Source organism: Portunus trituberculatus, chromosome 25 (assembly GCF_017591435.1).
Source record: "Portunus trituberculatus isolate SZX2019 chromosome 25, ASM1759143v1, whole genome shotgun sequence".
Taxonomy (NCBI): Eukaryota; Metazoa; Arthropoda; class Malacostraca; order Decapoda; family Portunidae; genus Portunus; species Portunus trituberculatus.
Genome location: NC_059279.1, coordinates 12505315 through 12522814, shown reverse-complemented (window position 1 = coordinate 12522814; position 17500 = coordinate 12505315). Strand labels below are relative to the sequence as shown.

Below are 17500 nucleotides of genomic sequence, written 5' to 3'. Positions count from 1 at the left end.
AATCGAACCCAGCAAACAATAAGCCTTAAACGAGAGATTACACCACAGTCATCTAACGCGTCCTGCACCCTTGATCTTCCCATTGTCCGTGACCTTAATTAACGATGGTGCTGGTGAATACTAAGTGACCTTCACAGATTAACATCAACTGACAAATATATAAACACAGGTAAACATGTTATTAATTACTAGATAGAATTACAAGGGTCGATGTGCGCTGCCTTTCGATGTGCCTGTGTTGTGGCGCTTCGCTTTTTTGTTGTTTTCAAAGCGTGAGTTATTTCGTGCATGGATCTGTTTCTCGTGCCCATTGTGTTCTATTATTTGGCGGTGGGGTTGGTACGCGTGTCTGCGGCTGTGGTAATGGTTTAAAAAGGCTTTGTTTTCAGGAAATGTTCAGAATGGCTGATTACTCGTGATGCATTTTTCCGCTGATCTGTCCGTCTGCCTGTCTGGTTTGTTATACATCTGTTTATCTGTGTGTATGTCTGTTTGTGTGTGAATGTGTGTAACTTTCTCTCTCTCTCTCTCTCTCTCTCTCTCTCTCTCTCTCTCTCTCTCTCTCTCTCTCTCTCTCTCCACAGCACACAAAGAGCCGCGTCAAGACTCCCACGGCCGCGAACTCAGCGAGGATCTTCTGCCGCGCGAGTTTGATAGTAATCCAATTTGCATTGCTTAATGGACTTGGCCCGTGGAGGGAGGCGCAGAGGGCCCCCGCCACGGAGTCTTTCTTGGCTATATTCAGAGGGCTTTCTACTGTATCGGATGTCCCCCTCACCTGTTTCGTCAGGTTAATTGCTTGTCTCCATGTGATGTAGATGCACGTTGGGTTGGTGGAAAATTAGCAAGGGAGTGAGTGATACAAACAGCCTTTGTCTTTCCAGAGTCTAAATGCGGATTTCCAATATACTGTAGGTCTTTTTTCGTGCTGAGTTTCGTGGAATTATTGTTTTGTCAACTGTATTGTTCTTGAGGACCAAACAAAGTACTTTACTCTCCCATATGAAGAATCCCTGTCTCTGGCTCTCTTTCACTCCTCTCTCTTGATCTTCCTCCATTTTTACCTCCCGTTTCGTCCTCCTCTCCCAAGATACCTCGCGTCTTTCCTACCACCTCCTTCTACTCATTCTTCCTCCACTCTTGTCCCTCCGCTCTTCCCTTCCTCCTTCTCCTTCTCTCTCTCCCCACAGAAGTAATCCAGCAGTGAGTCTCTTGTTTCATTTGGAATTACCAGCTCAGACCGACTATTGTCCACCCACAATAGCCAACCCGAACTGGAGTCTTCATTTGTCGGGAGGCTGAGGAGGGAAGGGCCGCGAGAGGTAGAAAGAGAGAGACGGAGAGGAAGTGGAATAAAGACCAAAGAAAAGAAAGAAACACAAGGTAGTAGTGGGACTGAGGACTGGATGGGTGTTGAAGTGATACGGGAGGAGGAAAAGGAGGAGAAAGAGGAGGAGATTGAAAAAAGAAGAATCAGAGTTATGAGTTATAGTAGTGGTAGTAGTAGTAGTAAATAGTAATAGTAGTAGTAAAAGTAGTAGTAGTAATGGTATTAATAGTAGTAGTTGTTGTAGCGCTAGTAGTAGTAATAATAGTAATAGTAGTTTTTTTTCGTACTTGGACAAGACAAGCGATAAATAGTAGTAGTTGTAGTAGTCGTAGTAGTAGAAGTAGTAGTAGTAGTGGTAGTAGTAGTAGTAGATAGTAGTAATAATAATGATAGTACTCGTAGTAGTAGTAGTAGTAGTAGTAGTAGTAGTAGTAGTAGTAGTAGTAGTAGTAGTAATAGTAGTAGGAGTAGTAGTAGTAATAGTAGTAGAAGTAACAGTAATAATAGTAGTAGTTGTAGTAGAAGTAGTAGTACTAGTAGAAATAGTAGTAATAGTAGTAGTAGTAGTAGTAGTAGTAGTAGTAGTAGTAGTAGTAGTAGTAGTAGTAGTAGTAGTAGTAGTAGCAGCAGCAGCAGAAGGAGTAGCACTAACAGCGACTAGGAGGATCAGGAAGTAGTAGTGGTGATGGTGGTTGAGGAGGGAGTAGAAGTGGTGGTGGTATTAGAAGTACAAAACAAAGCAAGGAGGTAGAATGTCAGAACAGATGAAGTAACATTGGTTAATTAATGCAAAGAAGGAAGTGATCGATTCATTGGTGAGCTTCCGTTTGCTGTTAGGATTTGGAAGCGTGGTGGAGGATTGGAAAGAAGGGAAAGTGAGGAGCATTGAAGCAGGAAGACACAGGAAGCTGTTTAGAATATGGTGTACTAGGATGCACGATAACTCTCTCTCTCTCTCTCTCTCTCTCTCTCTCTCTCTCTCTCTCTCTCTCTCTCTCTCTCTCGCTCTCTCTCTTTGTTAAGGTTACTGAGTTCACTATGCAGATTTAAAGATATTCAGTAATTACTCGAGCCTATCCGATGTGTTCTAACGTCTAATTATAGATAAGCTTACAAGTTACACACACACACACACACACACACACACACACAGAGAGAGAGAGAGAGAGAGAGAGAGAGAGGGGGGGTTATATAAGAAGAGATGAGACGAGATTAAGGAAATGTGGGAAGCGAGGGGATGGAACGGGGGGCAGAAGTTGAGAGAGAGGGGGCTCGTCTCCCTTCCCCCTGGACCCCATAAGTTTCATTCTAGGGGTTTAGGGAAGGGGATGAGGAGGAAGGGAGCCTATAATGCAACCCTTGTGGAGATCAGAGGAAACACCCTTATCTCATGGCCTCCTTTCCCTTATCTCCTCCTTCTCTTCTCTCTTCTCTTCCTATCTCACCTTCTGTACGTTTGACACTCTTCCTACGCCTTTTCCTCCATTCCTTGTGTCTCTACTCTCCCTACTCTTCATTTGGCAAACTCTCTCCCTCTTTTAACTTTCTAATCCTCCTCGTTCTCTTCTTCTGCTCTCTTTCTCTTGCTTCGTTCTTCTCTCTATTTTGCATTCTTTCATCTCTCATGTCTCTCATCTTCCTTAGTTCTCTCCTATGTGTTCTGAATTTTTTTTCATATTTTGTTTTGTACTATTTCTATCAAATAATTCTCTTACATTTTGTTTTCACACTTCAATAATTCATCTGCCATCTAATTTCCTTAGTGATTTCCTGCCTTCTCTTCTTGTTTCTTGTTTTTCTATTTGTTTTTAGTCTTATCATCCATATACATTTTTTCCCCTTTTTTCTTCCTCACTTTTCTCCTTCTGTCCTTTCTTTCTCTATTTTCTTCTTTGTACTTATGGTTATAGTAAGGTATATTGTTTTCTTATTCTTTTTCCACCCCCCCCTCTCTCTCTCTCTCTCTCTCTCTCTTGTCTATATACAAATAATGTACTTTATCCCTTCCCCTCTATGTCTCAGCACCTCCACAGTCATGTCCTGTTCTTAACTTGAGTGCCCTGTTAAACATGCCTCACGGCCATGCTTAAGGTCACTTCCTGCGTGGTGGCAACCTTGTGAAATCATTAATGCTACATCAAGGTTACTGACTGTCTTCACCTCACGAAATGTCAACGAACTAACACTATTGTTCTGCTTATCGATTTTCACTGACATTTTCGTCACTAGAGGGCGTGTCTGCTCTAACACACACACACACACACACACACACACACACACACACACACACACACATACACAACGCCCTTTCGCTCCCTCTCTCCCTCTCCTTCCCTTCTATACACTGCGTTGTATAGCCAGTGGACTAAGAGGAAGATTGAGTTACCTGATGGAGGGGAAGAATCGCTCGGAACGTGAGAGAAAACCTAGGCAATTAAGGGGAAACTATTGTACGCGGGACGAGGGACGTTTAGAAATTGGGTTCGGAGATTAGTAGGGCTTGTGTGTACTTGAATGAGTTAAATGTAAAAGGAAAGGGGATTTGTAGTGGATCTGTGTGCATTTGAATGAGTTAAATACTGCAGGGAAAGGAATTCAAATTGTAAAGAGTGGCATATTTTGCTTTAGAACTACTATGAGCTACTACTACTACTACTACTACTACTACTACTACTACTACAGATGATGATAATGATGATAATGATCCTATTACTGTTATTGTTGTTGTTGTTGTTGTTGTCAAAATTGTCACTTGCAGAATTCCAGCTTTAAGTAATGTTTTACCGGTATGTTTTTCGTTGCAATTGCCTTCATGAAGTATAATATTGAAATACTACACTGTTTGAGTATATATATGTGTATCTTTTTAATTTTGTTTTCTTTATTGCATAGTTGTAATGGTAGTAATACTAGTTTACGAGCAATAATAGCACGACATTGTACAAAAGGAATAATATTATTGATATGAAATTGAGATGAAAAGATAAAATTCAAAGAAAATTCTGCAGAATATACATAAATAATCTAGGGAAAAAAAATGAAGTAATTTAATCACAGCAGGTCATCAGGGTTGTTGACTTACACGTTTGATCTTCCGTAAAAATTATCTACCTGACCACCTCGTTAGAGAGAGAGAGAGAGAGAGAGAGAGAGAACATAGATTAAGGTGAGAGGGGAGATGGGAAGAGAGATTTATTGTGAAGTGATGCTGCAAGCAGAGCAGGAGATGGAGGAGAGAGGAGGGAAGAAAGAAAGGAAAGAAGGAAGGAAAAGAACACATATATAAAAAAAAAATGTGCACTGATAGGGATAAAAAATGTGTGTGTGTGTGTGTGTGTGTGTGTGTGTGTGTGTGTGTGTGTGTGTGTGTGTGTGTGTGTGTGTGTGTGTGTTTTCTTGCTTTATTTTTTTATGTGTCTGGGTTTTTACTTAGTATGTAGTTGAATGTCTCACTTTAATAACTCTTATATGAGAATGATTGCGCTGCACATAAATATTTCAACAAAAGTCTTGTATATAATTGGACCATTTATTAATGTATTTATGCATCTTATGTATTCCATCGAGTTTGTGGCCAATAAAATATCTATCTATCTATCTATCAACCTATCTATCTATCTAACTATCTGTATGTGTCAGGTAAAGTCTCGTTTTTCTTATTATTTTGCATATTTTACCTTTTCCTAATTTGCTTGCTTTTTTTCTCTCTTGTTAATGATGACAGAAAGTGAGCACATAAATAATAAAAAAAACAAAAGTAATATCTTTTCTGTAATTTTTTCTCTCTCTGAAAAACGAGAACGAAAGTGAGAGAAAAACACAAACAGGAATCAAAGGAAAGGAAATGAACGAAGGAAAGAAAACACAAGAGCAATGAAAGAAAAAAAGCAAGATGTTGAAGTAGTTTTTTGGAGGAGGAGGAGGAGAAGGAGGAGGAGGAGGAGGAGGAGGAGGAGGAGGAGGAGGAGGAGGAGGAGGAGGAGGAAGAGGAGGAGGAGAAGGAAGAGGAGGAGAAAAATTATGAGAAAGAGGAAAAGAAGGTGATGGAGGAGGTGAAGGCGAAATAGAATTAAAAATAAGAAGAGGAAGAAGAAAAGAAGAGAAAGAAGAATAAGAAAAGGAAAAAGAGAAGAAGAAGAAGAAGAAGTAGAAGAAGAAAAAAAAAAGATAAGAAGACTCTAATGAAAGGAATGGGAGTTTAGAAGAAAGAAAACAATGAGAGGAAAAAAAGTAGAGCAGGAAAACTATGGAAAGGATGAGGATATGGCGTAGCAGGAAGAGGAGGGTGAGGAAGAAGAGTAGGAGAATGATACAATGTAATAGATGAAGGAAATTGATGAAGAGTAGACAGGACAAACGGCAATAAAAAAAAGAGGGAGAAAGAGAGAAAAAAGGAAGTCGAAAAAAGTTAAACAGGAAATGAAAACAGAAAAAAAGGAGAAAAGTGACAAAGAAGAAAGTGATGACTAGGAAGTAAAAAGGCTGGCTGAAGAAGAGGAGGCGGCAATAGGAAGGTGTGGAGGTGGTGGAGCATCAAGATCGTCTCACTCTTCCCACACTTTCCGTCTTAGAGCCACAAATTTCCGCCAAACTCCTTCCCTAATTGATCGAACATAAACACAGGCGGGCATGGGCGTCGCCAAGACAAACACAGGCGGTGTTTTGAGAGGCCAGGGACGCCCGACCTTGGCGTGGCTCAGTGAAATGTTACTTGTCTTGTCTCTGAAACCACGTGAGTCCTGCTCTTGTTTCCTTCAGGGTTCTCTACATTTTCTCACATCTATTTTTTCTTTTTTTACATTGCTGGTTTTCCCACATTTCTACTCGTACGTGTTTAAATCTGGGATTCTTATCATTTTCTCCATCATCAACCTTCATGTATTTCTCCATTTCACCTCCTTACTTCCATACAATATATATATATATATATATATATATATATATATATATATATATATATATATATATATATATATATATATGCATATTAATCATTCACTGGTTTAGATTCGGTTTGTTAAAGTTATTCTTTGTATCATTTTATTTTTTTCAAATTTGATCAACTGATTTTAATATTCATTGGATACTTTAGTTCACATTTGTTCCTTTTTTCATTATACAAATTACGGCTTAGTTTTTTTTTTTTTTTTTTCTTAACAGGTTAAATACATGCAATTTTCTCTCACTTAGGGCAAGTTGATTTTTTTTACACTCATTTATCAGTCTTTTCAGTGACAGAGAATTTTTAATTAGATCTCAATCAATTAATTTCGTAAATATTGTTTTCCTTTATCATCCATCTTAAGTAGAAATATGTTCCTTGTCTTGCTTTTATTTCCTTAATAGTTTTATTTACTTTCATTATTTAAAGTCATTTTGACATTTCTTACTCTCTGTCGTACATACCTAAAGTTTCATAATTGTATTTTACGTATTTCTTTTAATTACATTCTTTCAAAATTCTTCAGTTCTGTGGCATATTTTTCGCTCTCTTCTTCGTACACCACAGCAAACTCAATTTTTCTTTCTGTAATACATGACACTGAATATCACCGCCACATATCACAGGAATCGCAAGTGTAGGTATTGGCAGCTTGTAATCCATTTATTTCAATTCCTTTGAGAGCCTTTGACGTGTTCTTCAGTTCTCCAGACGCCGTCACCATCCTCCCAGGAGCCTCCAAACATACCCATTTTGGTGAGGATTCAGAGTCAACACGAGGAGATTAATGGGATTGCTCGTGAGACCAGCGGGAGCGACACACGCCGTCTGTGGCCCACCATTTACCAGCGCCCCAGCCCCGCTACCCGCGTCCTGGCTCCGTATTTCACTCTTTACTCGATTTAACCATTAAGGGGATCATTACACTCACACACTCGGCCGCGTACGAGTCATCAAATTAATTGGTGTTTCGGGCGTAATGGAATTAACCGAAGGAGAGCCACAAAACCACCTCAGTTCCCCCCACCAAGCCTCATCTGTACGCCTAAAGCGGTTCCTGAAGGAGATGGATTGACGGAGGCACTGCAGGAGGAATGTATATATGCCTTTTTGAAGCTGCGTTAGTGATAGGTGTGTGTGTGTGTGTGTGTGTGTGTGTGTGTGTGTGTGTGTGTGTGTGTGTGTGTGTGTGTGTGTGAAAGACAGTTTTTCAGGCCCAAACTTTTGTTTTCCTTTTTCATATTCTGTGTCTTTGTTTTAGTTTTTAGTTTTTATTATTGTTATTATATTATTATTATTATTATTGTTATTATTATCATTATCATTAACATTATTATTATTATTATTATTATTAGTAGTAGTAGTAGTAATTACCACTTTTTTATATTCTTTAAAAGCTTCATCTTCATTTTCTTGCATTTATCTTTCTTTCCTTCCTTATGAATTGATATTCTTTATTCGGCTTCTAATTATTGATTAATATAGTCCCATACAATTACACAGACACGCGTGCCTTAATTTCGGTTGCATAATTATTTCCTCAAATTTTCCGACTTTTTTCTTCATTTTCTTAGATGATTTTCCTCCATTTACTCCTTTCTGGCCTTGAGTTTCTTCTCTTTCTCTACCTCACTGATCTTAGAATTATCTTCCTTCATTCTTTCTTTCCAGCATTATCACTTATCTTCCCTTTCTCCCTTTTATCATCTGTCTCTATCCTTACTTCTTGTTCTTTTCATTTCTGTAATCTTTCTTCTCTCCTTATTCTCTTTACATACTTTATTCTTCTTCCTCATTATCATTTATTCTCTCTTTTAGCACGTATTTTTTTCATCCTTTTCTCTCTGGTTTCTTTCCTTCTTTCATTCATTCCCTTTCTTTAGCGTTCATTTTTCTTTTTTCCCTTCTTCTCCAACAACTTCTCATTCTTTTCTCTTCTTCTCTTCGTTTTTCCTTCTTCCTTCCTCTCCGATGCCTTTCTTAATCTCACTGCTTTCCTTTCCCATATATTTTGCTCCTCTGCTCTTTTCCAGTAACTTTCTCTCATTCTTTTTCTTTCCCTTCTCTTATCGTCTTTTTCGTCCTTGCCTTCATTATTTTTTTTTTGTTTGCTTTATTCTTCTACAATACCTTTTATTCTTTAATTTCTGTGTTTTTGTCATTATTTTCTTCATTTTCACGTAGGTTTCTTTCAGTCGTCACTTTTTTTTTTTTCTTCTTTAGTTGTTGTTCTTCCTTCGTTCTTTATCCTTCCTTCTCTCTACTTTCCATCTTTCATTGCCGTAGTTTTTACCATCGAGTTTTTCTTTCCTTCTCAAATAACTTTCATTATCCTCTTTTTTTTTTCTTTAATTCTCTTCCTCATTTGATTTCTCTGTACCATCCTCCTTCATCCTTCCTTCCTATTCAGTAACTTTCGTTCTATCTCTGCCTTACTTTTCCATTCTCCGCCCCCACCCACCTCTCTCTCTCTCTCTCTCTCTCTCTCTCACTTCGTACTTTTCCCTCCTTTCTCTCCCTCGTCCCTCCCTCAATATTCCCCGCACGTTGAGGGACAAACTAGTTCCCAAGACAACTTTCTTCCCGTGCCACAGATTTACCATCAACAGAGATTACTTTGTTATTTTTCATGCCTCGATGCTTATTATTTTCTCCCTATTCCCTTTTTCCACACTCACATTTACGTTCCTGTGTCATTTTCTGTTTTTTTTTTTTTTTTTTTTTTTGGGGGGGTGCTCAGTCTGTCCCTGCTGTGTCTAAAATGGTCTTGTTTTTGGTGATTCATTTCCTTGTTATTTTTCCTTGTTTTTTTTTTTTACTTGTTGCTCTTTTTTTCTTTTTTCTCTCTCTTCTTCTTCTTCTTCTTCTTCTTCTTCTTCTTCTTCTTCTTCTTCTTCTTCTTCTTCTTCTTCCTTTTTTCTTCTTCTTCTTCTTTTCCTTTTCTTCTTCTTCTTCTTCTTCTTCTTCTTCTTCTTCTTCTTCTTCTTCTTCTTCTTCTTCTTCTTCTTCTTCTTCTTCTTCTTCTTCTTCTTCTTCTTCTTCTTCTTCTTCTTCTTCTTCTTCTTCTTCTTCTTCTTCTTCTTCTTCTTCTTTTCTTTTCTTCTTCTTCTTCTTCTTCTTCTTCTTCTTCTTATTATTATTATTATTATTATTATTATTATTATTATTATTACTATTATTATTATTGTTATTATTATTATTATTATTATTATTATTATTATTATTATTATTATTATATTATTATTATTATTATTATTATTGTTATTATTTTTTCTTATTCTTATTCTTATTCTTATTCTTATTTTCTTATTCTTCATCTTCTTTTACTCTTCCTCTTCTCCATCTTCTTCTTCTTCTTCTTCTTCTTCTTCTTCTTCTTCTTCTTCTTCTTCTTCTTCTTCTTCTTCTTCTTCTTCTTCTTCTTCTTCTTTATATTCGTTGGATAAAGAAATTCAAATAAATAATTTCAGATTGGTGGACCAAAACATTGAATTTAATAGTAAAAGTGTTATTTTTCTGTTACATATTTTTGTTTTCGCTTTTTCATTCTTTTCGAGGTGGCAGTAAACAGTCAATCAGTCTGGTTGTTATTGCTGATGATGGTGTTGTTGCTAATGTTGTTGTTGTTGTTGGTGGTGTTGGTGATGGTGGTGTTTGGTCATCATCATCTTTTTTTTTCATCCTTATCAAAATCACCATCATCATCATCATCATCATCGTTGTCATCGTCATCATAATTTTTTGACTCCTCTTCTTTATCTTCGTCTTCCTCTACATTATCATCGTTAAATTATATAAAGTGACGCTGTTTTTTTTTTTTTTTTTTCTAGGTTAAAGTTTCGACGTTGACATTTTTCTTGATGTATGATCCATGTTTTTTCTTTTATTTCAGTTCGGTAACACATTTTGAGCCAGTACAATAAAATATCGGAATGCATTCTTTTCTCTATGGAATTGACACATGGATGGCTTCAATTAGTGTAACTACTAGCATGCTTCCTCTTTTTAATTGTGACAGTTGTGTTCGAGATACAGAAGAGGGTCGTGTTTTTCCAGAGGTCAAAGAAAACGTTGAGTAAAAAAGTAAAATTTGAATTAAATAAAAGAAAAAAATATATGCTTCTGAGAATATTGTAATAAAAAGAAAAAAAAAACATGAGAATCTAGGATAGGATACGAGAGACGATTCATTGCGTTCCACTGGCAAGAAAAATATACGAACGAAGAAACTGTAACATTACCAACGAGAAAGAATAAAGAAAAAAAGAAACAAAAAAATAAAATAAAAGGAAATACTAAGAAGCTGTTTGAGGCTTTCACTTATATACAAATATTCCTTTTACTATTCTTGATTTTCACTATTCTAAAGATTTTTTTTAATACTTATCAAGAGATGGAATGGTTTTCCGATAATTGCTTCTCTTCTGCAGCCTCAGGAGTGTGGCGCCCCTGGGAGGCTGGGAGACTGAGAGGAGAGGAGCGTCAGAGCTGCTGCAGGTACGCGGAGAGAGAGAGAGAGAGAGAGAGAGAGAGAGAGAGAGAGAGAGAGAGAGAGAGAGAGAGAGAGAGAGAGAGGGGTGGGAAGATGTAGAAAGAATTTTATACATGTGTGTAGACTTTAATTTTTTTTCTATATTCATATATGTTTATCTAATTCAGTGTGTGTGTGTGTGTGTGTGTGTGTGTGTGTGTGTGTGTGTGTGTGTGTGTGTGATTCACTGTTTCACTGTTTCACTGTTTGTTTGATCTGCTGCAGTCTCTGACGAGACAGCCAGACGTTACCCTACGGAACGAGCTCAGAGCTCATTATTTCCGATCTTCGGATAGGCCTGTTTGTGTGTGTGTGTGTGTGTGTGTGTGTGTGTGTGTGTGTGTGTGTGTGTGTGTGTGTGTGTGTGTGTGTGTGTGTGTGTGTGTGTGTGTGTGTGTGTGTGTTTATGTTGTGTGTGTATATCGATGGTTGGGGGAATATTATCAGGATAGTTATTTGTAGAGCTAAAAACAAATTTAAAACACTAGTCTTCCCGAATATTAAAAGAAACTGATCAAAATGAAAAAGAGACATAATGATATGAACGTAGGAGTGAATAAACAAAGAAAGTAGATCAAGAATGGAAGGAAAACAGCAAGAAAAATTAAGGAAGAGGAATAAGATATGTTTAAGAACACTAAAAACAAGAAGGACGGAGAGACAAAAAAAAATGGGAGTGAAGAAAGAGAAAAAGAAAGATAAAAGAAGATAATGAGAACATGGCAGAAACAGGGAAGATATAGGGAAAAAGAAATAAATGAGGAGGAATGGAAAGAAGCAAAACATATAATAGAGAAAAGAGACTAAAAATAAGGAAACAGCAATGCGGACAGTGAGAAGAGAAACTAAATACAGTGGACTTAGAAAGAGAAAGAAGAAGGTAGAAGAAAGGAAGAGAAGGAGGGAAGGATGACGTAGGAGGGAGGGAAGGAGGCAAGGGGCCCCAGCCAGACACCCCATAAAGTCAGGCCCTTGAGACCGTCTTCTAAATTGCTGTTATAAAATGGATCATTCTGCTTCTCCAACACCTTGTTCTTCATTCTGCTCTGCTCTGTTTCTCTCTCTCTCTCTCTCTCTCTCTCTCTCTCTCTCTCTCTCTCTCTTATTTTCCCGTGGTTCTCTTATCTTTTCATTCCTTTCTATATTCTTAACGTTGTCTCTTCATTTTTTACGTCGCTGTCGTTTAATCTTTTCATTCTGGGCGTTGCTAGAATGATTTCTCTCATTCAGCCAAAGTGACTCCGTAAATTTTTACGTTTGATTTCACAAAGGAAGAGTTTTTTCCCCATTACTTCTTAACGATCTCGCTTTATACTTGCGTTTATTTGTTTATTTTTTTTTATTAATCCGGTGTACCACGTCTTTCATTGGTCTATTCCAGGAGAATGATACCAAGAGAGAGAGAGAGAGAGAGAGAGAGAGAGAAGGGTGGACGAAGGGAACGATGATAACAACGACAGCCAGGCGATCATCAGTTCACTCATCCACACTGACCCACTTTCCAGACTTTTGTTAATCCCCGGCGCCAGTCCCACAGGAGCGGCGCCACGTTCTGTTCCGTCTTTCTACATCGAGTCTGTCTAATTTACTGCAGCGCCTCATGAGACTCCGGAGACACAATGCATTCGTACTTACAACGACTCAAGCGCTCGATCACGTAACTGAGAACTGAGTCTGTTGCTTTTGTCCGTGTTTTTCGTTTGACAGGAGAGGCTCGTTCATGGCGCCGCTCAGGTAGTGCCGTTCAATATGGAGGCTCCGACTGTGGCTCTTGTGAAATAAATCGTCTATGTTGTTGGAAGAGTTATAGTTACAACTTGATTTATGTTTTCCTGGTAGTTTCAGTGAGTACTTTTGTTGTTGTGGCGGTGTTTAAAGGGTTTATGATGGTGGTTGTGGTGGTGGTGGTAGTGGTAGTGGAATTGGTGATAATGAGGGTGGTGATGGTCGTGCTGATATATTAGTTGTAGTAGTGGTAGTAGTAGTAGAAGTAGAAGTAGTAGTAGTAGTAGTAGTAGTAGTAGTAGTAGTAGTAGTAGTAGTAGTAGTAGTAAGTAGTAGTAGTAGTAGTAGTAGTAGTAGTAGCAATTGTTGATTTTGCTTTTTGTTTGTTCCTTTTCTTAATATTGGTGGTGTTGTTGTTCTTGTTGTTATTATTGTTGCTGTTGTTGTTTTTTGTTGTTGTTGCTATTGTTATTCTTATCTTATTATTACTGGTCTTGTTTTTGTTCTTGTTATTCATATAGTTATTATAGTTTTTTTTTATAGTCCTAATTGTGATGACGATTATGATAACAACACCATTAGAACCAATTGTTGTTGTATTAGTGGCAGCAAACAGCAGCAGCAGCATCGGTAGCAGTAGTAGTAATATTAGTACGTAGTAATACGTAGTAGTAGTAGTAGTAGTAATAATAGTAATATTATTATTATTATTATTATTAGTAATAGTAGTAGTAGTAGTAGTAGTAGTAGTAGTAGTAGTAGTAGTAGTAGTAGTAGTAGGAGTAGGAGGAGGAGGAGGAGGAGGAGGAGGAGGAGGAGGAGGAGGAGGAGGAGGAGTATAGCAGTAGCAGAATTAGCATTATTAGCAGCACAGCAGCAGCAGCAGCAGTTACAACAAGACGAGCAGCAGCAGCAGCAGTAGAATTAGCAGTAGTAGCATTAACGCTGGCAGATTCGTCAGTCTAATTAAGGCTTGATGGCAGTGGGGCGCTGATGGCCGCAGGGAGGCACCGTGAGGGCGGTGGTGGCAGCATTGTTGATGGCAGTCTCGATGGTAACGAGGGAGGCATTGGCGGCAGGAGGCGAGTGTGGGGAGAGTCAACACGGTGGCGGAGAGTGTGTGTCGTGTGGTTGGCGATGTTTACTCAGGTGAAGGGCTGTTCTGTTCCCCTCCCCTTCCTTCCCTTCCCCTGACGCTTTCTGCCAGGTGAGGAAGGGGCGCGTCTCTCTCGTGCAAACATGTAATTTACAAACAAGCAACTTATGCACAGCACCTCTCACGCCGGAACTGCGCTACACATCGTAACTAATTGGTGATGCTAAACCAGTTACATCGGCGGGAATGAAGGTCTAAATCAGAGAGCCAAATAGGTATTGCAATTCGTACCTCACGCGGTTGAGTCTCGCTAACACACCAAACAATATCCGCCTTTGTGTACATTTAGTAGCAAAAAGGAACCTTAGACTAGAATTTTTCTCAGCCTGGCAAGCTCGCGTCGCTGGGATGTGAAAGGGAAAGATGTGGCGCTGCAGCCGAGGAGGGAAGGGAGGATGAAGGGATTTGGGAACAGAGCCACGTGGAGGAGGAAGAAGAAATGGTGGTGGTGGTGTTGGTGATGGTGATAGCGGTGGTGGTGGTGGTAGCTAGGTGAGAACGATGTGAAAATGGGTAGGTAAGGTGGAGGAAGAAGAGTAAGGTATGTGGAAAGGAAGTAGGGAGAGGAGAAGAAGGAGGAAAGGACGCAAGAGATGAAGAAGAGTACGTAAGAAGAAAAAGGAAGAGGAAGAAGAAATCAAGGAAGACGAGGATAAACAAGGACATGTGTGGAGAAGAAGTCAGTATATAGAAGGAAAATTATAGGGAGGGCATACAAGAGAAAGGAAGAAGAAAAGAATAAGAGAGTATAAAAGAACAAGGAAGACTAATGGAAAATAGGAAAACATGTTAAGAAGTGAATGACAGGAAAACCATGGGAAATTCATGCAAAAAAATAAAGGAGGATGAAAAATATGATGAAGGTATGGAAGAGAAAGAAAAGGAAAAGGGAAACCAGAAGGACTTCACTGGTGCCGTTTATCACCTCAGCGTCTTTCTCACTTCAAGAACACTCGTGGGAAGAGGAAGAGAGGCTGAAGGAGAAAGGTGGGAGGTGAAGGACTTCCAGAAGGCTCTCTGATTACCCCCGGGAGCCCCTGTACCTGGCCTCCCCCGGGACGGCAGAGCGACGACGCTTCACTCACCGTCAGCAGATAGTCCGTCAATCAGTCACACAGGCAATCGCGGCGGATAGGACGAGGTGATGTGAGGCGGCTGGGCTGCGTGTGAGTGGGTTTGGTGGGTTAGACTGGTGGAAGTGGGTTAGTGGTTGCTTGTGTGATCTGTGTGACTGTGTGCTTGCGTGAGTCAATAGGCTGGGGAGATGGTGGGTCAGTGGAGTGTTGGGGTGTGAAGTGAGGAGGACATGTGGGTGTATCATGCAGTGCTGCTCTTAACCTGTAATACTGTGGTGAGCACGGCAATATGTAGTGACGTTACTGGAGGGTGTAATGAGGAGACGATTTGTGGTTCATGTATCGTTATGCCAACGTGAAACCATGATTAGCGTGCCTTACTTCCCAGCATAGTAATGGGACTTGAAAGTGTCCCATTATCATCATCAGCATCCTAATCCTCCAACTCATCATCACTAACACCACATCTGTTTCCAGGCTATAAAGAGGATGCATTAAGCCTCTTCATCTATCGTGTTATTCATCACCCGTGTGTTTCAATAAGCACTGCAGGTACAGTTAGGCTTCACTGCATAACTATCATACTAGAGATTATATAATCAATGGAAAGAAAAAAAATAACAATACTATCTTTAAGCCTGGATATCAGCTGCGTTGTTGTTATAAATCTGTCAAGTAAATTTAATCTTAAACGCATAAAAAAACTCGATTATCTAAAAAAAAATATTTGCTTGCATGTCCTTGAGGGGAAGATTGATAATAAGCATGAGATTGAAAATAATAAAACAAATTCACTGCAAGTGGAATATCTTAATCTACCAACGAAATTACAAGATTTACAACGAAAAAGAGAAATGGTTAAATGCGAAGTGAGAATCGAGCTCAGTTTTAATTTTCGTCATATGTATGTATACGCACGCACAAGGTTCGTGTGTGTAATTCACCACGGTCGTCTGCTGGTCACCCAGCCAGCCTTTCCCATTTCGGAGCGAGATCAGAGCTTATAGACCGATCTGCGGGTAGGACTGAGACCACAACACACTCCCCACACCGGGAAAGCGAGGCCACAACCCCTCGAGTTAATCCCGTAATTATTTACTGCTAGGTGAACAGAGGCTACACATTAAGAGGCTTGCCCATTTGCCTCGCTGCTTTCCGGGATTCGAAACTGGACCCTCTCGGTTGTGAGCCGAGGGTGCTAACCGCTACACTACGCGTTTTTTTTTTTTTTTTTTTTTTTTTGTTGTGTGTATCTGCTTGAGAGAGAGAGAGAGAGAGAGAGAGAGAGAGAGAGAGAGAGAGAGAGAGAGAGAAAGAAAGAAAGAAAGAAAGAAAGAAAGAAAGAAAGAAAGAAAGAAAGAAAGAAAGAAAGAAAGAAAGAAAGAGAGAGAGCGTGCTTGTAAAATATCTTTTGTTTCATATAAAAGGGAAAAAATCTTCCCCCTGAGGCGACATAAAGAAAGAGAAATATGAACTGGAGAAGATGAAAAAGCTAAACAATAAGAAAACAAAGAGCGTTACAAAATATTCATGTAACTCAATCTGAGGTAAAGTTGATTCTAATAGAAAACAAGAAAGAAAAGAGTGAAGTTAGAAAAGAAGGGAAAAGACAGAAAAGGATTAAAAGAAACATAAAATGAAAAGACAGGTAGGAAAAGAGGAAGAAATAAAGAAAGGGGATAAAAGGATAGGAGAGAGGAGGAATAGGGGGATAACATAAAGATGACAGGAATAAAGGTGAAGGAAGAGGTGGAGCAGAGAGGAGCTGAGAAGGGTAGAGGGGAGTAGACATCCGGAGGGACAACACAAGCCGCACACAAGTCCTCTTTGAGTTCAACAGTTCCTTTTAAGCTTTAGTCTAACCTTCAAGTACAACAAATTAAGAGCGCTTAGAGAGAGTAAGCACAAAGGGAAAGGAAAACAATCATTGTACCTGAGCTAAATAGAACCTCTCTTTATCAACAATATCCAATCTCATTTCCAGTTACTAATTAGGTTTGAAGTGACGCACAGCTACTTAACTAATAGGGATGAGATGAGGAAAGAGAACAAACGAAAGGAAGAGAGGGGGAGAGATGCTGTGTAGGCAGAGATAACCAAGTATTAGGGAAAACGAAGCCGAACTCGATTGCAGGAGTGACTAAAGTAAACTGATAGACTGCGGGAAGGGCCTTTATTCACGTAACTCGGGATGATGGAAGGGAAAGTTATAAAGAAATATCCTTTTATCAACATCAGACGAAGCGAGGACGACAAAGAGATTGAAAAGGAGAGACAGAAAAAATAATAAACAATAGCAATGACTCACCACAAAGAGACAGGAGAAATAAATCTACGGAGGCATTTGGGAATCGACACACACACACACACACACACACAGAGAGAGAGAGAGAGAGAGAGAGAGAGAGAGAGAGAGAGAGAGAGAGAGAGAGAGAGAGAGAGAGAGAGTGTCTTGATGGTGTTTAACATGGAGGCTGAAAAAAAAAAGTGTGGATGGAAAGGATAGTGGTGGAAGGGAAGAAGAGAGAAGAAAGGGTAGCGTGGGAAGGAAGCATCACCCCCTATTGGTTCCTCAACCGTTACCACTGCGTCACTGTCACCCATTTGTCTACCGTGGAGAGAGAGAGAGAGAGAGAGAGAGAGAGAGAGAGAGAGAGAGAGCCAACGAACTCAACTGATAGAATGAAAAAAAAACCGTACCAATTAAATTTATGAGGAAAAGAATACAAGTGAAAACCTA

At 39.3% G+C, this 17500-nt stretch overlaps 2 protein-coding genes across 3 annotated transcripts in view; one reads left to right on the top strand and one right to left on the bottom strand.

The window, feature by feature from the left end:
* The window catches only part of LOC123508862, a 203938-nt gene that overhangs the window by 95299 nt on the left and 91139 nt on the right, over positions 1–17500 (bottom strand). The window lies entirely within an intron of this gene.
* LOC123508864 overlaps positions 1–17500 on the top strand; it is a 62060-nt gene that overhangs the window by 12555 nt on the left and 32005 nt on the right. Inside the window, exon 2 of the mRNA XM_045262849.1 lies at positions 10703–10769. Coding sequence (XP_045118784.1) covers positions 10703–10769 — 67 coding nt within the window. The remainder of the gene's footprint in view (positions 1–10702; positions 10770–17500) is intronic.